Source organism: Apteryx rowi, unplaced genomic scaffold, assembly GCF_003343035.1.
Source record: "Apteryx rowi isolate R43461 unplaced genomic scaffold, aptRow1 scaffold_209, whole genome shotgun sequence".
In the NCBI taxonomy this organism is placed as follows: domain Eukaryota; kingdom Metazoa; phylum Chordata; class Aves; order Apterygiformes; family Apterygidae; genus Apteryx; species Apteryx rowi.
This window is the reverse complement of record NW_020448408.1, coordinates 451,889-476,558: the sequence shown is the minus strand read 5'-3', so window position 1 is coordinate 476,558 and position 24,670 is coordinate 451,889. Positions and strand designations below refer to the sequence as shown.

General features: G+C 37.9%; 1 protein-coding gene across 1 annotated transcript in view; it reads right to left on the bottom strand.

The window, feature by feature from the left end:
* Positions 1-24,670, bottom strand: part of GPC6 (glypican 6) — a 527,815-nt gene that overhangs the window by 177,264 nt on the left and 325,881 nt on the right. Inside the window, exon 3 of the mRNA XM_026064092.1 lies at positions 17,885-18,050. Coding sequence (XP_025919877.1) covers positions 17,885-18,050 — 166 coding nt within the window. The remainder of the gene's footprint in view (positions 1-17,884; positions 18,051-24,670) is intronic.

Here is a 24,670-nt window from a genome sequence, read left to right as displayed (position 1 = left end):
TTTTCCCCTGCAGAGTTAGTTTTCTACCAGGTAGGTAAGCTGATTCAGCTTGGAAAAAAAAAGTCAGGAGAAGGGAAGCAGAAGGAGCACATGGCTAGGAATTAGTCTACCACTTTTGGTAGCTTCCAGCTCTTAGACTGGCTCACCCTTCTCAAGAAACTTCACCTCAAGGCCGAAGTTTGATATTACTGCTAAATCCACCTAAATTAAGACAGAAGTCCTATTAAGACAGAAGTCCTCATCCCATGCCATGTCCTTGGTCTATAAAATGACATTGTGGCATATGAGACAATTCAGGTAGCTGAACCAGCAGAAAGCTTATCACGGTATTGTGGTAGGGTTAGTTTTCTACTGGTCTGGTCTCACAATCTCTGCAGGTTCAGAGAGCACCACTGCTGCTGGAAATAGAAGTGGCAGATGCACGTGGTGAGGGCAGAAATGGGACTGACCTGTACAAGGACAGCTACCCACAGCTTAATCTCACTGTCACATCAAACTAATCTCTTAAATCACAGTTTGACTACTATTTCTACCACATCGCTGGCATAACAGGCTCTCTCTCTTCTCCCCACATGTCTTTTATAAACCCCTGTGGCTTATTCCCACCATGATTTCTTTCCCTGCACTGTGTTGGCACTGCTGTTTGTTTGTCTGCATGATCACAGCATCAGAGAACTGATGATGATATAGCGGTATGAACACACAGCTGGCTGCTGTGTGAGGGCTGCCATAATCAGATTAAGCACAAATGGTGCCAAAAGTGAAATCATGGCCGTACAGAGATTTGCAAATATAGCTTGCTTGGGTACCAACTTCATAGGGCTAGAGGTGTTTTCTATCACACCTTCCCACTCTGTGCCAGATCATATGCTTAGGAGAAAACATGGCACTGGGCCCAGTTTCCCCTCCCAAATGAGACTAGTAAAAGCAGCAGCAGATCCTGGCTCCTTCATACTGAAGGACCCACAGGAGGAAGCTTTCAAGCTCTCTTTTTCTCCTCTGAGGAAAAGGAGGGAGATCAGTTCTTAGTTTTGGGGTATTGCTCTGAAGCTGCTTGCCTACCATTAATGGAAGTGTATTATTAGAATTTGGAGAAACTCTATATTGCTGTGTTCAAGACAAAGCTCAATGACCACAGAGTGTCAAGTAAGTACCAAGTATCTCAGGTTTTCATTGCTCTAAACTCCTGAATGTCAAAAAGGGACCCCTGGGAATCCCTGAGTGAGTCTAGCCACCTTTGTGCTGTTGTGGGCAAAACCAAAGCTTTTAAACCCAGAATCTAGATTTTTTTGGCTATAAACTAGGAAAATTAACACAAAGAAATTAGAAGACAGAGTACTGTACACACTGCAGTATAAAGATGTTGCAAAGCATCTTATCAACATCCATGTTTTACTGCTCATTCAGCAATAGTGCTTTTTCAGTGTGACCTGAATTTCCAGTACATACAAACTCCCTGTACTCTAGCATGCTGTTTTGGGAATAGACACGCACTGGTAACAAAAGGTGCTGCTTCACTAAGCAGATAATCCTTCATTTAATGATGAGATTTAAACTTAATTGTTGAAATAGTGGGAAGGCATCTGTAGGTCATCACAATGCTCCTATGTGCCCCAAACAATAGCGATTTGCCCCACAATTTACTGCAATAATTAGAAAATAGTGTGTCTTAATTTAGCACAAATACCGATAAGATACGTGCCCAGAAATTTCAGCAATGCCCATGAGTGAAAGTGGAATCAAGTAGGACTTAAGTCTGCATTTGCCAAGGACCTATTTACATTCAGATTTGCTTAATGCAGGTGCTCCATCTGGGTCAGTGATCATTCGCATTAACTCCATGAATGATGTGAAAATTTTGCAGTTTATATGTTAGGAAAGCAGGAAGACACCTGCTATTCTGCTGGCCTAAGGTCAAGTAAAGAAAATACTGTGATTATCAAAGACCTGGGTTTTATCTCTCTGTTTATTTAATTCACTGAAAGGTGACACATACATTTGCAGAGTATTGAATCACTATTTCTATCAAATAGTAGTATTGCAAAAAATTTTTTTGATTTGGATGGTGCCCAATCATATTCTTGGCACTTCTCTAAAGTCTATGAAGGCATTTCCTCCATCCTCCAAAACAAACAAACAGAAACCCTGCAGCTGCCATTCTTCAAACAGCAGTTTAACGCCTTTGCTTAAATATGGCTTTTTAATATAAGAATATTTTAATGTTCTTAAATTTTCCTTCTTAAAAAGCCTCCTAACATACTCTTTCAAACTCCCTCACCTCCCATACTCTTCAGTGCTTTCAGTCAATAAATAAGAACAATAAATAAAATTAATCTGTGCATATAACACTGAATAGAGCAATTGTAGCCCTTTCTCTTACCTTTCACATATATTATCTAACATCTCAAGTTCTGTCTCTAAAGAGGTCAGCTACAATACATCAAGTTTGGACTTGATGAGCTTGTTTTATATCCTTTTTTGCCAGAAAACCATCTACTAAACAAAAACAAGTCAAACAAAAGGGATTGGCTAGCTTATCTGCATCTGCCTAAATGAATGGAATGTGATAGATAACTGAAACTCTTTACAAACAAATAGTTATGGAATTCAGACTGAAATGAAGAAAATACAATAGGTGCCCGATTTCCATTGAAAATAATGAGATTTCATAACTAACTCATCTGCCTTGAATCCCAACTCTTCCACATAGAGTTCTATGCCAATATAATAGCTATTTATTCTATTAATTTCAACAGAATTTTGGTATAAAGTAATGAAAAGCATAGAGTTCTGTGACACACCACTAGAGGGGCATCCAAGATTCTTTTGGATTCCAGGATTGCACTGAAATCAAGATATCATTTGTCAAATGTGAGAATTTATTAGAGCTAAGAGGTTATAACAGAGTTAAAAGTATAATAAAGCTAGAAATACAACAGAACTGAAAATATATATACATATCAGAGCTCTACATTTCAATCACAGGCGCATGGTACAACGACTGCTCTTGCCCTTTACGGTTCACCCCTCCAGTATAGTTTTCCCTGGGATCTCAAGCAATGGGGTCATGGTAAAGCGACCGCTCTCGCCCCTTATGGGCCACCCTTCCAGACTAATTTTCCCCAGTTTCTCCTCACGGTTTCTCCTCACCACGCCGTTGACATCAGGGGCGTCCCTGCTGACGGGTGGGTCCCTGGGCAGCTGGGTCCAAGTCCACACAAGAGTATGTGGCTTCCTCCCTTTTACACCCAGGCAGAACAATACCAGCCCACAGCCATACCAAGGCCGCAGGGCTCTGGTCAATACCAGCCTGCGCATCAGCAGGTTACCTTGTGCTCAGTCCCAACACTGCTTGGTTGGTAACAACGCGCCCATTAGCAGGTGGTTCTGTGGGGAATGGCTCCACGGCATGGAGATGTCTACGGCGTGGGTCTGCGGTGTCACTTCTCCTTTGTCTGGACTTGTCAATTATGGGGCCATTGCATGGTGTGCCACCAGGCTACAGCAACCCCACAGCGTGGTGGCTCCAGCCGTGGTGCAACAGGGTTCATTAACTCTTGGGGAGCACCCCAGAGCAAACCCCTCTTCTATGGGCTGCACCATCCRGAGTCCCATGCTTGCCTGTGTGGTGCCTGTCAAGTGCACATACAGTGCACTACTAATTCAATGCCAATTTTACTTGCTATTTTAAAGAGTATATTTCTAGAAGCATTCAAAAGCAATTTGGACTAGGAGCAAATGAAAAGCTAATTATTTTTTCATGTTTACCTTAGAGATCTTCAGCATTTGAAATAATACTTCAATTCCTGAATGCCTTGCAGCATATCCTAAGCTCTACTCTGACCTGCAGTGAAAGAACTTTTGGAAAAATCTATCCTCCTCCTCTCAAAAAAAAAAATCTCCTGAAACACAGTATATCTGAGATCTGCGTGTCTTCTACCTCTCTTACAACAGCTTAGAGCATATATGCAGAAATCTTGAAGAGGAACCTTTTTCAATAAAAGATATAATGGTTATAGCTGAAAATAAACTGAGCTGGAGTGCTAAAACATTAGATGAAATACATGAAGGCTGTATTTCAGCCTTTTCTTTAAAAAGAAATTTTCTTTATTTCAGCTATTTTCTTTAAGAAAGAACTATTTACTTCATATGGCATTCCCAGAATAAAGATCTCTCAAACTACACGTAGTTTTATACATAAAAATTTATGTTTTAAAGTTTGAAGACAAAGGACTTCTGATGATACATGGATTTTGTCACCAAGTTTAGAATAAAAAAAGAGAGATGCTATCCTTCTACATAAATGCTGTTTATTTTCATCCCTAACAAATGTAATGTCCTTCACATTAATCACTTGTTTTAGAAAGCCACAGAGGTGAAAACTACAATAAAATAGAATGCTTTTAGAAAAATAAGTGAAGAATTGTGGCAAGTAGAAATGCATTTCCTATGGCATTGATTAAGCTATGATACAAGACTCGTATGTGCAACATGCTTTGCATATTTGTATGGAATACTGAAAATCCTAGAGGTGAGTACAATTAAAAAAGAAAAAAMCAACAACAACGAAACGATGTATACTGCCATTAGTGGAAAGGGTTGCATTCTTGCCATTCATACTGTACTGTAGTCACAAGACTTTATGCAATTTGGGCCTATAACGGTTCCAAATGAGATGAGCCTGAGATGAGAACAAGATGAAAATTATAATTCATTGTCATGTACTTCAGAAAAAGCTATTTGTAACCTGTCGTTCTGCTCTTAGACTACTTATTCGTCAAAAAGTGCAAGTTATATTTACCTGGTGGTTTCTTTTCTTGTAAGGAGGAGCTGACTAGAGGTCTAGTAGCCAGTTCGCCTTGAACAGCAGCAATAAGGCAGGGAGAAACAGAAGTAACTGGATGCAAATTATATCCTGACTTGATTTAATATTACTAAATTTCAAATAAAGGTGAATCAGACTTGAAACCCTAAACAAGACTACATTTACACTACCTAATGGACTTTACGCAGTCCCACACAAACATTTATAGTAATAGATTAAAAATGGTGATTCACAGACTATGCACAAATACACAGATATAGGCTAATTAGCTAAAACTAGTGTGCCTCTGCTTTTGACTTCATGGCCCATATAATTAGATAGACAAACTATCAAAATCCTTTTCGTAAGCGGGAGTGAAAAACTTCCCCAAATTTTAGAATTAAGAGACTTTTTTTCTTCCTGAACTGAATGGGAGTGGGATGGAGACCTCGAAGGTGCTTTCACAACAAGAAAAATAAGTATTTACTTTCTTTATTTGTCAGTAAACAAATGACTTGACCAAAATAATTCATTCTGGAATTTTTCTTTAGAGATACATTAAATATCAGTGGAATCAGATCTTCATGTATAGTTCATTGACATATTTCCATTAGTAAATGATTTGCATCGGCTAAAGTTCTGCTGTGCTTTCTCTCCCAATTTCAACACGAGTAATTTATCAAGCTACTGTTAAACTTCTATAAAAAAAAGGTTTGATCACAACTGAAATGCCAAAGAGGCTTCTTAAAAAGGTGACAGCAGATATTATTACCATAGTTGTGCATCCTTGTAATTTTTTTAATTTATTAAATCTATATACACACTCCAAAACACATCAGGAAGACAACTAGGTTTTATTTTCTTTCTCTGGCAGCTTCATTTGAACAAACCAAATACAATACGCACTTATATCAATAAAAGGTTGAAAGATGCTGTAAGAATGTATTAATCGTATATGGAGAAGACAGTCAAACTAGATATTACGAAGTGACTCAAAACTAATATTTTAGAAGTGATTTATCCAAGTGTAGTCAACTTGCTAAAAGGAGGATGTCAGTTATTAATATCTGCAATAGAAGATTTCCATATTAGTAAAATATGTTTTTAGCTATCAGCATAGCTTGGACCAGCCATCTCTCATGCCTCCCCCAGAGAGGTTTTCATGACAGAAACTCTCTCAGGATAAGGTAGCAAGGGAACACAACTATTTCCTGTTCTARAAAGTTAACCAAAGAGTATGTGGGGTACAGAAAGGAGAACCTGATTTAAAGTATGCTTCCAGCACTGCAGATATCAGCAAAGTTTCAACTAGCAAAATATCCATGGATTCATTTTTAGTTTGTCATAAGAAATACATAAATCTCTTTTCAGTGTGTAAATGAAACATAAATCACAAACTGTATGTATATGTGCCAGAACTGTCACACTTACTTTCCCGTAGTACGGACAGGCTATATCCTGTTTATCAGCTTCCTTTAACCAATGTATTAAAATAAGGATGCTGAAGTATAGCTAGATGCCAGTGGCTATGATCCTACATGTTTTATTAGAAAGGTGAAATCTACTGGAAGATTTTCTGTATCATTCCATCTATGAAATTCAAGTTAAATACTTGTGAGTGCTCTGTGTTTTATCAGCTCATGCTCAGGATAACTTCTTGCCTTTTTTGGCCGTGTCCATTCACTACGGTACATCATTTGGCTTGGAGATGGTTTTCAACTCATCCAAGAGCTGAGCTAAGTGCAGGATACTGTTGTAACCTTCACACTGAAAGTGAAGACTGACCTTCACCTCACTTCACAACATTACAGTGAGCTGCATAGACTGGCTGAAAAAACTCATTCTCATTCGAGATCAGTAACAAATATCCAGTGGAATCAAAATTTCATTCTGTATTTTTCAAGCTGCTAGTTTTTCCTACACAGTTATCTGTATTTTAAGAGTTAACAAGACAAGACAGATAGGAAGGCTCTTTACTGCTACCACAAATTGAAGTGTGATATTACAACGGTGAGTTACTACGGACATGGAAAGTTCAGTATTCACTTTTGGTGGCTAAATGAAAAATGCATGTCATGGGAGTTTAGACTCCCATAAGTTAACTTGCAATATAAATGACATTAAGGGGTATCAAATGTTATATTACAGGGCAGGTAACTGAGTAACACAGAGAAATATGAAATGTARGAACTGAGATTTTCATATTACCTTTACATTTTAGTGACTTGATTATGTCTTTTGCTTACCTGCCTTAGCTGCCTAGGTGCTATGGTAATTTTTTAGTAAGTACCAAGAGTGGTGAAAATAATTATTGTGAAAAGAGAAAACCCTTTTTCTCCAGTCTGTTTAAGCTCTTATGCGCACCATCAAAATGTATTTAAATTTCTCTGTTGCAGAAGTAGTCATTGACTCTTGGCCATATCAGTTCTCTCACTCCACTCTTGGGCAATCTAGTTCTCTTGACTATAGAGAGGATAAGACTTTTGTCAGTAAGACAAAGAGAGAGGAAGAAAAAAAACCCATTTTTTTTTTCAATAGGAAAAAAGAAAATTCTTTGCAAGAAATGGAGCGTAGACACATATTGCAAGAAGAGAACCAGTAGAATCCCAGAAAAAAATGCTTATTTCCTGAATCTTTTGTTTTACTAAAATTCTGATCTCTCTGACAGTTGAAAGTTTTTGCTCCACTATCTAGCACTGATATGGGATACAATGTAGGGATCTTTATTATAGACTCTTCACCAAGACATGAGAAATTTATGGCTCAGTCAGCACACTTAACAATTTTCTATTAGCTTATTCTTACAAAATTCTTTCTGAACCCAGCATGTGGACTAAGTGTAAGCTTTGCTCTGGTGCATTTATGTATATGGAGAAAAAAAAAAAGATTTTGTTTATATTAAAGAATATATGTACTTAGTATAATGTCTATATAAAATTTAATATTTGAATTAGTTTTGCCAAATTGCTAATAAGGTTTGGAGCTTTTGGCAATATGGGGTCATTTATGTGTGACTCAAAAAAGACCTGCACAAGCAGTTAAATAGTGAAGCAAGTGTAGTGATTTAGACTGAGTTTGTCTTCATGTTTGGATTCTTTTACTGAATTTTGGGTTGAGTCTTCATTCTTTGAGCAACCTTAAACTGAAACTTGCAGTGAAATTCAAGAAATACAAAAGCATAAGGAAATGATACTAAAAAAACCCACAACCCCAAATGTCTCAATGCAAACTGTCAGATTACATACAACCCCCTATATTATGCATGTACAGCATTTGGATTTCTTTGTAAAGAAACATTAAGGTTGGTTGCCAGCACTACTTTGTTTGCATATTCCAAAAAGAAACATGCCCAGTTTCCTGTTAAGGACATGGGACAAGATTTTTAAAAACTCTCTAAGTTATTATCATATTCTCTGATATATTATCATAAACAGACTAACCATTATCAGGTAAAAGCAATGACTCAAAATTCTGATAAAATGCAAGTTAACAGCAATTTTCCTTTTCTTCATTGATGTCATGGATTTGCACCTATCACCTTTTATTGATATGGTATAAAACCTCGGTAAATTCTTTTCAAATATACCTGAGTTTTTGATAGTGGTAAGGTAGACAGGTTTCTTGCTATGGAAAAAATTTCGTCAGAGTTATATGCATCTATCTGCTACATCTACTGGAGAACAGAATTTAACATTTGTTTTTAATACTAAGCTTAGAGAATCTGAAATAGTTGATGAATCAATCTGTCAGAACAAACCAATCTTCTGAAATATTATCACATAGTTTCAAATTCTGTTTTCAATGTGAGAAAACCGATTCATATTCATTCAATTTTCTAAAATAGACGGAAAATAATTTCTACCCATATATGCAGATTCCAAGACAAAACATTTTAGAAGTATGAAACAGTGGTGCAGTTCAAAAAAGATTTTCCCAGCTATGCAGTCTCAAACTCAGCTGAACCCAAGCAGAAATAAAATGCAGAGAAATGGATACAAAGACAAATATTGCAATATTCAGTATTCCTGTGAGCAAAAGTCAAGCTATTGCATCAGTATGTTTTCCCTTAAAAATAGGAGTATTTGCAAAACATAAAATTCAGATCGTATGAAGTTTACCAATACAGAGCCAGCCAAATGTTGATGTAAATGAAGATATGCTTACAGAGAAAATATAATTTTCAAGCTTCCCAGCGTAATACAACCTTTCCTCAATAAATACAACCAAAGTGGCAAGTTCAAACTAATTCAATGAATATTTACCCTCTCCTGCTTGTAAGATTTGAAATAAATCTCTTTATGTTGTTTGAAACAATGCACATTTTACTCTAGGGGATAACTAAACTTTTAATGTGACCTATTTTTATATATTTCTGTTAAAGAAAAAAATGACCCAAAGCACCATCCTTCAAGAAATAGTAGTAATATCCTTTCCCTGAAAGGATACTTGAAACCATAGTTCTCTCTAAATTCTTTACTTGTCAAACAGCAATAAAAACTTGTTACACAAAACACAGACTACGAGAAGGGAAGGAGTGAGGTTTACAAACTGGCTATTTAAACAGATATGTTTATATATGAGATGGGTATCAGCTGCAGTTCGGATATGGCATTTTAGTCTGGCTAACTCCAGCTAGAAAAAGCAGACAATTTCTCAATTCTTCATTTTAATGCAACCCTAAATTATACTTGTATATGCTATCATCAAGCAGTTTATAGTCAGGACTATGAGTCTTCATTTTGCCCTGCAAGTCATCCATTCAGAGGAAYAGAAAAAGATTATAATATATTAGGAGCTTATATATTATTGGATAATATTGCTTTATAGGAATCTGCTGTTGCATTTATTTTCAGCTTAAGGCATTCTGTATTTGGGAAATCTTTTTAAAAGTTTTTTTTTTCCCCCCATCCCCTCTCTCCCAATATTTTACCACTGTAGAAAGGAGCGGGGAGCCACACGTTCATCAGTTGACTTTGTAATCCTTGAAAAAGCAAATGCATTGAAGTGGTTCTTTCAGGTAACTCAGCCATATGTAAATGATGAATGAAGCAGCTCTGCCAAGTGCTGGCATCCAGGTGTGCGCTCCATTCACATCATTTTGTATGTCAGAGAGACCAGATGCCCCAAACCCTGGAAACCAGAAGGGAAACCAGACCAGGTAAGACCCWCAGCACTTTCCAGCTGGTCCGTGACCTGTGAAATGGGAGATCAGTGAGGTGCCTGAGGGATGCCCTAACAGGTAAACAGATATGTAGCTTTACACAAGCATCATTAAGAGATTGATTCCTTCACTGAAGAGAAAACGCTTTTGAGGTGTTAATATACATAGTAGCCTAGAACAAAATGACCATTACTGTTTATTGCACTCCTGGAAGCAYAAATTCCCTTGAGAGCATAGTTATTGACATGGAAAAGTACAGTATAATAATGCTTGAATCACACAGTATTTGAGTAATAAATAATGAACATATTCTCTTGTTTCTAAAGATGGCTCATGTAACACAACTGTCTTTACTCACAGCATTTTGAAGGGCAGTGTCAAAACAGCTTCCCCAGTACTTCCCTTGAATCTAAACCCAGACAAATTGGCTATTCTGTGCAACCTCCAACCTGAGCTAATGTGCACTAACCAGTCATTTCACTTTGGTGTAAAATGATACGAAGGAATTAAAAGATCTGGAAAGGAAATGGAACTAAAAAGTCATCATTTGTGTTTGATGGTTTAATTATAAAAATCTTTCAAACTATCTATCTATCTATATCTATCTATCTGTATCTACATTTCTGATCTGCACTGTTATTTTCAAACGATACTATTGCTACACACTAGTGCTACAGCACCTAAATGCTGCAGTCAAGTTAGGGCTCTGTTGTGCTAGGTGCAGTGAAAACACCAAGTATGTTCCTCTTCCAGCTTTGGGGTTCTTCTTCCCATCAATGCAGAAATCACACGATTCAGGAATATTGTGTAGGAATGGTATAGACAGAATTCTGGAGTACCCAAATTTGATCCTGTATTCACAACCGTCACATTACCTGACAGTGACTGACTTGTTTCACACATATACTAACATCATTCTGTCCTTAACAAAGACAGTGTAATTAACTGGCATAATTCATTTCCASAAGCTATTCCAAAGTTCAGGAGTCCAAGAAAAGCTTGCTGATATCATTCAACTAAGTATCTGCATCTTTATAAATCCATAGCCCCTCTTTGGGGTTTGCAATTTTTCAGCGTCATCCTGAGTGATCCCATTAACATCTTTCTATGCAGGCATCCTCCTGGGAAAGAGCCTCCAACAATATCGGCAAACAGCAAGATTAGGCTAGACAAATCCCAACCCTCCAGAGTCAGTTACGGGAGCAGAAGACCCTCACAGTCTCAGAGGCATGAACCTCCTTCTTCAGTGACACATCCTAAAGCAAATATACAGGGCCTTGGACTCCAAGCTGCTTGCACGAAACTGTATTGCCCTGGGGGAGGCTTGGAGAGTCAGAGGAGTAAGTAAGCAAAGTTTAAGGAGCAGGCAAGTACTGGTGTTTGCATGCTGCTGGCAGTCACACAACTTTGGATAGCTTCCCTCAGGTTGAACCAATCAATCACCATCTGAGGAATTAACTGTGCAAACATGCCCAGGTTGTGAGGGGAAAAAAACAGTAGGGAAAAACACAAATGTGGTTCTCTCTTCTCCACATCATTATTTTGCTCACTGAATGGTGACATTCCCTCTGTTTCAGGGGTGCTCCTACATGTTCTGACTAACCTGTAGCTATCAGGTCTTGGTGTCATATTCAAGGTATAAGCAGTGATTCCATTAGTTCTGGAAGTAAAAGAAAAATATGGGATCACAGAACTTACTACTTGGTAGAGAATTTAAAAATGGTAATACTGCAGTCTTTTAATTAGGCATCATCAAGTTGCATTCACTGGTGTAACTACATATTTTCTGTGGATATCCTGAACTATCATAAATGTATTATGATATTAAGTCTTGCTTTTTAATCAAAATGTAAATTCCTTAGGATAGGCTGCCTATACATTGTGGAAACTAGTGGGCCTGAAGTACACTAAAGGTTTTTTTTTTTTTTTTCTTTCCATAAAGAACATTAGATTTATGTCAGTAACTTTAAATCTGGTCGTTCTTAACTTCTGAGCAACTAAATTTGCAGTGGTAACACACAACAGGTTATTCTACCCATTCTCCCTGACTTTTGGGAAACATAAGATAAGTTTGGAAAAAATAATTCTAAAATACAGATTCCATTGTTTCATTTATAATTAGGATTGGGCTCCAGAACCCTTAGAGCCATCCACCAAACTCTGCCACTTTGACTAAGGGAATACTGATCTGTGTATAATAATAGCTTTTATAGTCTATACAGACAAGAGACTTAAAGAAAATATTAGTTCTCCAGACTCTGGAGGCACTAAGGTTTCTCTAAGAAATGGGTAGAAAAGGTGATTAGCCTTAGCTTAACATTTTCCCTATTCTCATTCTGATGGGTGGCAATGTGAAACCATTTTCACTAAAGGTGCCATGATGCATTTCATTTGGGAAGAAATGCAAGTAAGGACAATTAAGCTTTTGTTAAGTCGACCCTAACTGAAAATAAGGCTTTATACGTTTTGACTTTTAGGCTGCCTTACCCATGAATGCTACGAGTTTCATATGAACACAAGATGCACGTTATGAAATTTTAGTGTTCATACTCAAGTACCATTCTATGCCCATCAAACCAAAATGCATCCATTTCCGCTGGAAAATCTGAGTGTGGAGTAATGGCACTCCAGGACTGCAGGAACCTTCTGCAATACCTATCCATGGAGCAGATAATATCACTTATTTTTTCTCCTGGAGTCCTTGAGAGAAGCTAACATATAATATCACAGCATACTTTCATATAATGATTTAAGGAGGAAGGTGGCGAGGCAAGAAATTCAAGTGCAACCAAGGTTGTTAAAATCCCCGCTTTTCACTCTTAGCATGATCAAGCAGGAGAAAGACTTGTCTACTGATAGCTACAAGAGATGGACAACCTCTAGTCTATAATGCAAAGGGGTATAAGCAACAGATATCACATGCTGCAGGGAAAGAAGGGGAAAACAACCCAAACTTCTGAATAGGTTTCCTTTACCTACCTTGGTACACTTCTGAGGTTTCCTACATTTGTGAACCAGTATGCAGCTGCTTATATAGGTATGGCTCTGCTTATTTACAGTAGCAGTACACATAGTAATCCTTTACAATTTTCTTTATCCTGTTACAATTATAGACTGATTTTCTTTAATGAACAAGAAAATGGGGCTTGAAAAGCACAGTTATTCTGTTAACAAACCAGTAAAAAAAGATTTGGGTGGTCTCTTGAAGCTTAAAAAGGAAAATATTTATCCTTGTGCTTACGCATGGAACAGAGAAATTACATAGTCCTGAAGGCTTTTATAAGCAATAAATCAAACTGATTGCATATTTTCAACATGCTAAAGCTTTCATTAGGAATAAGCAGTCAAGATTTTGATGGGGACTCTTACTTAAAGTGATTGAGTTGCTATAACTGAGATTGCATATGCTCTGTTTCAAGAGGTTTCCTAAGGTAAGTGCCTGAGTCATGCTGATGCGAAGAAACAAGAGAGATTCTTAAAACACAGCAACAAGAAAGTTTATTAGTAGTTCAGAACTGCTGCACTGACAGCAAGTGAAATAACTTTAAGACTGGCAGGAGAAACTTTTGTTGAAATGTTGCAGATAAGATTTTCTCCTGTGGCTGACATACAGCAGGGYACTGGGAGCAAGAGGCGGCTCAGGCTCTCTGAGCCTGGATACCACCTTTGCCAGCTATGAATAAAGTCTGAGCAAATCATATGCTGATCTGCCTTGTTACACTAGAGAACTAGTCAGATGTTGAATACACTGCTAGCAAAGCCACATGCTGTCCAGACCGAGCAAGAGGGTGGGTATGGATACACACTAGCGCAATGGCAGACTTCCAGGGGTTGCAGCAAAGCAATAGTGATTTGCACAGGCACTACACTAGTGCACATTTTATCACTAAATACAGCAACAGAGCATTTATGATCTACTTTGGATGGCTACAAAATAAGCCCATGTACAATCATTGTTGTGATTACAGCTACTATCTAGATTTACCCTCTCATATTGTTTATGCAAGTGCTATCATATTTAGCCCACCTTCTTCCTCGATGTAATCATATTTAGTATCGGCTACATTTTTATCTAAAGAGAGAGAAGAAAAAAAATTAAACCCACAGCCGACTGTGAAAAAGGTTCTGCAGATATGAAATAATTTGTGGCCACTTTGCCTTCATGAGCCTGCGGATAAACAAGTACAATGACTGGAATGACATGCACAATCTTGCATGTAAATCATATCTCTGCAGGTGTTAGTTCTGAAGCTTAATGAGAACAGCAAGGGAAAGCGTGGTGCCCRCTAAGGAGAGCATGCTCCTTGGCTGTCATTCCTGCTTGAGAAAAAGAGGGGCTGATGGGAATTAACTGATCAATATTAGGGGAAGCTAGCATCAAGAAAAGTGGAAGATTCACAAGACAGAAACAGAGCGTGAAATGCAGGGTAGCTAGAGAAAGAAAAGTAACAGTGTTGCTAAAATTTAACACAATTCCCCTAGATAGTTAGGTTTTCAGTCTGTGCAACTGGGAACAGCTTCCTCTCTGTCTCTTCTGTGTTTTCATGACAGAATGAACACTGGGATCCTTGGGTAAACCTTCATCATTGTTAATTGGTGTAGCTCCATGGAGAGAAGCATAATTTGGACTATATCCTTTGGGCTATAGGACATAGGGAAAATTCTCTTTTCCCTGTTCCACAGAATTAGTCAGATTCTCCTCTGAGGTAATCTTTTTCTCCAGAAGTACAGTTTTTCTACTCATTCTTTTCATCTTTCACTTTCTAATTTTTCCTGAGAMCAGTGCAAAGGAGAATGTGAGCTATAACTAAAGGCAAAACATCAGAAGCAAGCTTTGTCAAAATGGATATTTTCAAAGCTAGTGTGGCTCATTTACTTCTAAATACCTCTTGAACCTATTACATAGATATCTGGAAGAAGCATTTAATTATTACTTTTCAATAAATTTATTATGTTTATTATTATGCCATATAGTTAGTAAGGGCTAGGTCTTCCTTTCCTTGCTAAACCCTTTCTCAGGCAAAATTCTGAGTTTCATAGGAATTCTGCTTGAAGATTATGTGATACATTTGGCTTTTATTGTGCCACGACAAAAGCAACAAAATACAAAAAGCCTGTAATGAAATGTTACACAAAAAGGACACAGACCTTAAGGTGACACAAACAGGAAAAATATAATAAACCATGTGTCATGCTGCTGCAGCTGTTTCACCTCTTACCAATTTTCACAGTCTATAAAACCTTGGAAGCACCAGATGTTTAGGGGAAGCCGTCCCACTCTCCCTAGCTTTTAAAGTGGATGCAAGATTTATTAGTACTATATAAATGTGATTTCAGTCCCAAGTTTTGTATTTATAAACTAGGTGGAATATGTAACATATCCTGTTGTCAGAGGCCCATTTACCTTCCTCTTGTAGATTTTGGGTACTGCTGAACAATTAAAGTAGCTACAGAACAACACCAGAACATACATACCAAGCTACAATATTTTCTTAGTGACAAACGCATCTGAGAGTTTTCTTTCAGTACAAACTTTTGCCAAAAAGACCTTGCAATACACAGATTATAAGCTAAGCAACACTGTCTTGTTGTGTATGAATGTGCACTAACATTTGGGAATCCTGCCTATGCAGAGGCTGTTAGTGCACAAAATTATTTTCTTTTCCTGGTGCATGGTTCCTAACRTTGGAACAGGAATAAAAACTGCTCATGCATATTTTCCAATCTTTCATAGTTCAGTGGTGCTGTAAAATGTTGCCATTCGTTTTAATTCAGTGAGTAGAAGTTTTGTTGTGTTTAGTACTAAGGGAATTGCATGTGTTATTAGAAAGCCTCTGACAGCTGTCAGAGACAGAGACAACTTGCTGCATTTCAATCGTACATAGAGGAAGTACTAAGGACCCTCATCTTCAGCAAAGCTGTCAGAAGCCTCACAAAACGGGATAAAACAGAATACCTTTTCCAAACATAGGAAAGGCTCTCTCTCCATCTTTACTCCTTCCCCATCAAGTTGTACAGGGAAAGGTGTATATGTAGAAGAAAGAAGATACCTCTTGATGTATTTGTACTTTATACTGCCTTGTCATCACCTACCTGAAGGGATAATTGCACAGCAGTCTGCTTTCCTTTAAGGAAGCACACTGTATTGCATGGTGTTTAATACTAGAGTAGTACCATCTTTTAACATCATGTGCAACTTTTCATACAGTTTTTCTTTTATGAGAGCAGGAACAACCAAAATGTGCAAGACTGATGAAGACAAGGGCTTTGCATCAAAGATGCTAAAAGCCTGAATCTATAAACACTTTCACACTTGTGAACACATAACTACTCCCTGCCCAGCACTCTCACTGAATTCAAAGCACCAGAAAAGRAAATCTTCTCTTAAGACCTGAAATATTAACTTCCAGCTTTTCATTTGAACAGGTGCTTACCTTAATAAAAACTGTGCTGTTTAAATTAATTAAAAAGCATTTCCAAAAGCCTACATTACTTTCTTGTTCATAATTGCTTACAGTTCCACTCCTGGTTACTCTTTAATGTCAAAGGGGAAATAGTTTACCCAAAGTCTTCAGCAGGTAGGCATTGCGTTCCCATCTGCTCCTACTCAGCTTTCTTATGGAGCAACTGCTCCAGCCTACTCTTTTCCTTTCACACTAATAATCCCACGKGTATCCCCCCCCCATACAGCACTGCTTCTCCTGGTGGCTTCTTTAAACAGTACAAGGAACTGAGAATGCATGCTCGTTACTGTTGATTATTTGTGCTATTTTTATAAAACACTCAATACTGTTTTTCATTTTGCTTACTCCGATTCATTTTTCATCCTATTTTCTTCTCCCTACCATCTTGCACCACCTCTGTGCTGAGGAAAGTGAAAATGAATGAGTGAGTCAGAGTCAAGCTTTCAAAGTCACATTGGTTGGTGGGATTTTGAAAGTAAGCAAAATGAGATTGCCCCTATATCATCCTTCCAAAAGTAGAAACAAGAATTTCCTTCCTTTAGTTATAATAAACACAGTTTTATCTCTTGTTTTCCAGCTGCTTCTGTTTTCCAAAAATCCAGTTTGAGCTTTGTATAGTGATGATGCTCATTAATGACTAGCTGCTTCTGTTCTTTCTGTATTATCATTAGCCTTGTCTAATTCTGCATCCTACCCTTGTATTGTATATGATCAAAAGCAACTTGAAGCTCTTATTTCTTGTTAAATGTTACTCTTTTGGAAGTACTTTTGCTCCAGGACATATGAATGGCTGTTTAAGGAGATTTCTTTCTCTTTTTTATTAGTTCACTGTAGTGAAAAATTATGTGAATAAAACTGTAACAGCAATTTTCCTTAAATACACATTTTCTATACTCCATTCTAACATATTGATTGCATGTCTGATACTTTCTATACTGAAAGGGAAACACTACCATATTTTAAACCACAAAAGAGAGTTAATAATTTGCCATGTATGTAACTTTTTAAGCCCTTTGCTTAGTACTTTGGTACTTAGATAGTATCAAAATTAAGAAAAGCAGCAGTTGCAGTTTGTTGACTGGAAGCTAAACAGTGTTATTATCTTTTCAGCTTGCAAGAGCCTAGTTTTCAGTTCTAATACACACTATTTCTCCCATGTTAAGCTTGTTATCATATCCTCAACCAAAGCTTCCTCACCACATTTCATGTATCATGTAATAATTCAGCTCAGAAGCCTTAACACCACACCATTACTATTACATATTTTGTAAGAATGGCTCTGGGATGGAATAGTCATTTCTTACTGCAAGCCAGGAAGGTCTATTAAGAAGTGAGAATCATCTGCAGCTGTTTTTTTGATAAATATTGACCAACAGTATCTTCTAACCTCACAAAACTCTGCAGACATTTGCTATTACCAGCATTTCCTTCCACTAATATTTAAACTCTTCTTACCTATGAACAGATTCCACTCAGTATCCAAATCAGCCTGATTTGCTAGGCAGCCCTTCATTACATTGAGGCAATAGTTGTTGCAAGGTTTCACAGTGGGAAGTCCTCTGCAGTAAGGGCAGTACAACATCTTCATTAGCGCCCGGATGCACCCTGGGGTGGGACTGACCTGCAGAGTTTAAGGGGGAGGAAAGAAAAAGAAAAAGGAGTATATCAATCTCCTGCCCTGTGAATGTCGGGGTAGGTGAGGTTATGCTTCTCAAGCAATAAATGCAGAAGAGGCAATTTGTGAAAAGAGCTCAACCCTTAATAACACCCTCCTGTGAGACTAATCGATTCCTACCAACTATCTTCATTTAGCACAGCCAACAGTGATTTTCAGGAATGCAAAAATCAACACTCCTGTACTGATGGCAGTGTTTTCCACTGCAGCMCTCCCACACAAAGTCTTTTGGAACATACCCCAAAAATAAGTTGGACAGTAACTGACTGATCCTAATGTGGAGGATCCTGATGAGAACCATGCTCTTCTTACTCATATTAGAGCTGCCAGTCACATTGTCACTGGATCAGATCCTCCTCTTTATTAAAGCACAGTAAATCCAGGATAATCCTGATCATTTCTGTAAAATTATTCAGAACTGCACTGTGACAAAGGGATATCATTCTGTTTTCAGTCAAAAATACCATTCTATCTTCTAAGACAACTTTATAAATAGAACAGACAGGGGTTTTTGTGTGATTTTGTCTTTCAATATCTCAAGTGACAAAAAGCACTTCATAGACAACAGCCTGATGCATTTCAATATACACAGCAGTATGACACAACATGGCTGTGCATGGTGAACTTAAAACAGCCATCAGAGTCAATGGCAAGACACTCAATGAGTTTAGGAGGCTTCCGGTCAAAGTCATTAATACTGGGCATATCTGACAGAAGAAAGTAGTGTGTATACATAAATTTAGAGTGGTATATAATACAGTTTGCACTAGAAGGGTATGGATTTCCTGCAGAGAGAGCATGGAGTTTAGGGAAAGGTTTTTTTAACAAGGATCCTCCATTATTTCTAGTGATAGGATTCTTCATCTCACCCCTTTTCAGTCATTAAAAAGCTAGGCATCTATTCAGCAATGTTCCTTCCGTATTCAAAGGAGAGAAATAGGTCCTCTCTTGGGAGGCTCCTTTATCCTATATATTGAAAGACAGAATAAATTATCTTCTGGAGGGCATCCACTCGAGTTTCTGTATCTAAATTTAGACTGCATGAATTGGTCACATTTGATAAGCGTGTGAAGCTCCTTAGGTAAATGTTATTTCCCTCATCCTTTCATTCCCTATTTAATTGTTCGATCTCAGACCTTTAAAATCTAATTTACTATTGTAACGCACATTTCCCAGGCCAGAAACTCTATCTTGGATTAAAAGTGCTAAGCACACGTTAGGTACTACTTGCAGTATTCTCTTGTCATAGTGGAGTAGAGCATGAGTTTCCCACGCCACAGTGACAATACAGAGCAATGACAGAAAGGTTTCAGGTTCCTTGGTGATTTCAGAATTTCTGGAGAGAAGAGCGCAAAGTAATGGCATTCCTTTTATTCATTCTGTTGGTTCATGAATAAATGCAACACTTTTAATATGAATTTGAAAGGATTAAAACAGTTTTTCTATGTTAATGGTAATTTGTGCTAAAAGAAAAGGTGAAAGCATGCATCTGACTTTACACTATAACAGTTTCTGATATGTTTTTTATTATCAGAATTGTACTGAAATGGTGTTTCTTTCCTTTTTCTTTGGGATTTCTTTTCCTCTTTTTGATGTTAAATCACTGATTTTAGAATACTATGCAGCATATATTCTTTACGATCGACCTTTTTACATGAACGTGGCTGTTAAGAGTTATAACTGATGCTTCTGCATATGTTCAGAGGTGATTTTTAACTTGGCTTCCTGGGGAAACCCACTAAACTCGCACAACACTGATGCTGTGTGTGATGGTATATTTATCTGTCCTTTCCTAATAGCTTTTGAACCTGTTGGCCAATTTCAATCAAATTTGACTGAGGAGTTCAGATCTTAGTACATTAAGGTCCTACAAGTTTTTTGGAAATAGACAGTTGGGAGAAGAAAAAGAGACAGGCTTTATTACTGCTTTTATTGAGGAAAAGATTGGAGCATGAGGTCAGTTCTTCACAGATACCGAAGAATTCATGTGGAAGAAAAATGTTATGAATGTCCCAGCAGTTAAAAAAGCACCAGTTGGAATTTTCTTCTTATTAAATATCAGAAAACCCAAATAGAAGGTACATATCCAGGCAAAAAGAGACTTCATTAGTTTCACTGCTCAGAACCACTTTTTTGAGTCACTTATCCAACTTTTTTATCTTTATACCTCCAAACCTAGAGCAGGCCCATTTTTACAAAAAGAAATAGGCACCAGAAGTGGGATGTAAGCCAAATGTAGATACTTATGGTTAGCGGTGCAATGTTCAAAATAATTTCAAAGTAACTGCTTAAAGCCAGAGAGAGATACTTCTATCTTTGGGCATTGAGGGTTGTCAGTAAAGTTTCCTTCGTGCTTAGAAGTCTGCTTCTTCCTAGGCTCAAAAGTCTTTTCAACGCAAAGTTGTCAGCACCTGATTTACCCCTAAGGTCATCTGGAATCCACATGTTCTCCCATCCGTGTCCTCTCCGGCCTCACTTGTGCTGAGACAATACATATCTATAGGATCCTGACCTTGCACAAAAGCTTCCTGGCAATTTCTCTTTTTCRGAAACATAGCTAGAAAAAGAGCTAGAAAAGACAGTCCCTAGTTTTATATTATATTTATATCAATCATATATCATAAACACGTGAAGTTCCTTGGGTAAATGTTATTTCCTTATCCTTTCACCACAAGTTTAAGCTGAGAGGGAGCTAGCTATCAGTTCTTTCTCTGCCGGAGGTTCAAACGATATCTTTCACTTGTTAGGACAGGACCCTAACGGTGAAACAGAATATTTATTTACACTGGCCCAGTGAATCTTGAAATCTTTTCATTGCCTGGCAGAACAGCTTTAACAAGAGTACTCCCAGGAACAGTCCAGTTCCAAGTAGTCAGGATAAATTCTTTCTGCTCAAAAAGAATGAACTGAACCTGGGTTTCTCATACCTTGTCTGAATAGTTTACTACCTACCGTACAAAACAGTGGCATGATCAACAGCATTTTAGAAGAAAGGAATGTCCCTTGCTTCTGCTCTGAGAGAAGTAATGCTGTTTTTAAGATAAAAGGCCATGCTGTGATTCCAAGCAGAAAGTAGATGTAGAAAACTTCTACAGACAGGCTGTCTTCAGCCTCTGATGGAGACCAACACAAGCAGCTCCCTACTGAACATGCTGGATGTTGCAGATGTGTGTCTCAGAAGTTCCTGTGTTGTTGAAATAAAATGCAAGCATGGATCAATTGCTATCTCTGAGGCCAAGTAGCAGATACTGGCTTGCATTTACTACGCCTAGGGCTAGCCACTTCTGGTCCAAGCTGACCATGTCCCACACTACACAATGTTTGCCCCTATATCTCCTCTGGGCCCCACGTGGTGCCTGAGTAGCTTAAAGACATAATTATTATTTTTTTGTAATGGTTATTTTTCAGCTCAAAGTGTCTGAAATAATATGAGGCAGTACTGGAGACAACAGGAGTAGCAGGACACTAAATTTAACGTTGCATGTTTTGATGTGAGACAGGAGGTTACGTTTTCTAGTGCAAAGCCTGCTTGGGTTAGTGATGGAAGGAAAGGAGGGGGCCAAAATAGGACAGATATCTTCATGCAGCCTACTGGAGGCAGTCCCTGTAGTGAAGTACCCTCCAAACAGTGCCTGGGCATTGCTCTGGAGAGAGCCAGTTGGAGAGGTCCAAAATGGATCCTGGTGGTGGATTAACAACTCAGCTGTAACCTGAGCACTTGATGGGTCCAATTYTCAAGCTTGCTCCAAATCCCTGTTTTTTACCAGTACTGATGTACCTTTACATGCCCAACTCTTCCTATGGCAAAAGGGAAGCTAGAAAATAACTCAGCTACTTTGGAGGTCTGAGGACTAAAAGTTAAGTGTTGTGTTACAACAAAGTGCCTCTGTGAATCTAGCCTTCAGTAAGGAGCCAAGTTTCAATTCTCAGCTTCCTCCTGTAACTTTTTTTTTCCAGAGAATACAGTCAGGCCTTTTTCCTTCCTTAACAACAGCTCGAGTATCTGTCAGGCAAAAAATTATCACATTTTGCTTTAACATTAAAAGTCCTAGTAAAAGAACAAACATAAAAAAATTCAGTGTAGAGTGTGAGTATTTCAGAAAGCTATGAACATGTGAAATCTTGAGATTATCATAGACAGTTGCTTTTCAACCATATATAATTTGCTTGCTACTTCTTGCTGCTGGCAAATTCTATGAAATGTATTTCAAAGCCCATTTCTCATTCCATTTTCAAAAAAAAAAAAAAAAAAATTCCTATACCCAGGATCTCTCTCAGGTAATAATACTTTTCTGTAGACCAGTCAAAAGACTTCCATTCAGAAGCATTTAAAACCTGCATTTGCTGAGGAGAGCTGCTCCTCAGCTCAGGAGCTTCATCAGTTTTGTTCTAAGTAAGATTTATGGGTAAATAGGGCTGGGTATTATTTGGTTTTGGCTTTTTTTGTCTTTTAAAATACTTTATAATTGGCCCTATGCTAATCAAAGCAGAAAAATTTGCATGGACTTCAAAGTTTAGAAATAACTAGTCCTTATGTAAATCATATATTATAAATCAATCACATCACACTGAATGACATAACTGGGGAAATAGCTATAAAAGAGTCATCAATTAAATCATGTTGTCTCCCTGACCAACCAGGACATCTTCATTTTATTGTAAGCATACACAGATTGCAGCACATCAGAGAAGTGCCCTTCTGAGCTTTGACTGAGCCTAGTAGCTGCAGGACATGCTACTTTACTGCATTTTGTAACATTTTCTGACAGCTTCAGCTTTATCTAAATGCATGTTTTTGCATACACGCGAAAAATTTAAAAGCAAGATTTTTAAGGGCTTCATTACTGAACATTTGTTTTCCCCCATAGAAATTCTAGAAGGAATATTATTTCATCCAGAAGACAGACTTTGCAATGGTGAACTTGCAAATATAAATAATTGAGGAGAGAACTTTCTTGGGTAAAAGCCATGAAATTGTACTCTCTCGTACCATCACATTTGCAAGGGCTCTGCTTTATTATGTACTTGACCTGTTTTTATAATCAAAAGCCTGGGCTCTGTCAGCTACATAGACTCAAATCTTTCTTCTGATTAAAAAAAAAAAAAAAAAAAACTGGTTAAACAACTGGTCATCTTTCAGAGGGTCAAACACACTGACATTCAGTTTCTCTGTTAGTATTTACAGGAGATTTCTTACCAAAACAGCTGGTGTATGTTGTCTGGTAATAAAGTAATGGTGTTCTTCCAAAGTAATATTGAATGTACCTAAACTCTGGGTCTAAAGCAGTACTTAGGTCCAGATCCTCTCATTTTCCTGATATACAATAAAATCTGTCAAGTATGAGCAGAAGGAATGAAAACTGAGTGCCATCCTGGAGATGACACCAGGGGACACGACTCCTTCCAGCACTTCCTATGGACCCAAGGAACTGTCCAGATGACATCTCTCATTGTGGATCACATGGAGCTGCCCCGTAGCATAAAGACCTGGGGGAAAATTGCAGGGTGGAACCAGTCCATTTCTAGCCAGCTGGCCCAGGAACTAGGACACTCCTTAAAACACCCCTACAGTAAAACAACCTATATTCTGGGAAGCAGAAGAGGATTGTACTCTATTCCTCACGAGCTAACAACCACACTACTGGATAGAAAGTGGAAACTTCTACTTTTATTCTCATTTGTGGTTCAGAAATAGATAATAGATTATTTGTTTCATACAAGTGGGATTTTCCCAAGAGGGTGAGGCATATTCCTTCGATCCCAAGCAGGTGGATCCTAATTGGAATGGGTTTTAAAATGAATCCCCCTGTTTAGCACTTCTGTGTGGGTTAAACCATCCTTCTCCCTACTCAACACGGTGATGTTGTGTGTCCTGCACTGACAGGGTGTGCTGTCTGAGCAGCTCAGGCACTGACACTCCTATGTCACTTTTTGGATCTTTCCCTAGTCTGTCTCCAATTTACTAATCTGAAAGGAAAAATGGGTTTAGTTGCTCAAGTATAGTTTTGTTTATAACTTAATTATCTCAAGAGTTTCAACTAGGGCTTGAGCAATAATAATATAATATACCTGCTTATGTATGTGGCAAGGTCAGAGCCTGATCTTGTATGTATTGGCAATTCTCAACTAATTCTAAAGGAAATGCAAAGCAAATGCATAGTCCACTAATAGTAGTTCTCCCATATTCTTCCTCCAAAAAATTAATGTATCTATCTGTGGACAGCTCCACAGTCTAGTTCTAGTATTTCCCATCCAAAATTATAGTAAAATAAACTGGGGCATCAGGGTTAGAATTTCATGCTTGTGAACCTCAGAAGAGAAGGGCAAAGAAAAACTTTTAAATTAATTTAAGAATTGCTGATTATTGTATTCCACCTGCCAGAATTGAGGAAACCTTCTCCTACAAGCAAAAGATTAATTTCTGATCTGATAAAATGATTTAAAACCCATTGTAACTTCACTGAAATATTTACAGTGATGTAACTGGGATCTGAATGAAATGTATCATGAAGTACACTTTTTAGGATGTGTAGGGTTGCCACAAACTTTAAAATCACCTGTCCTAA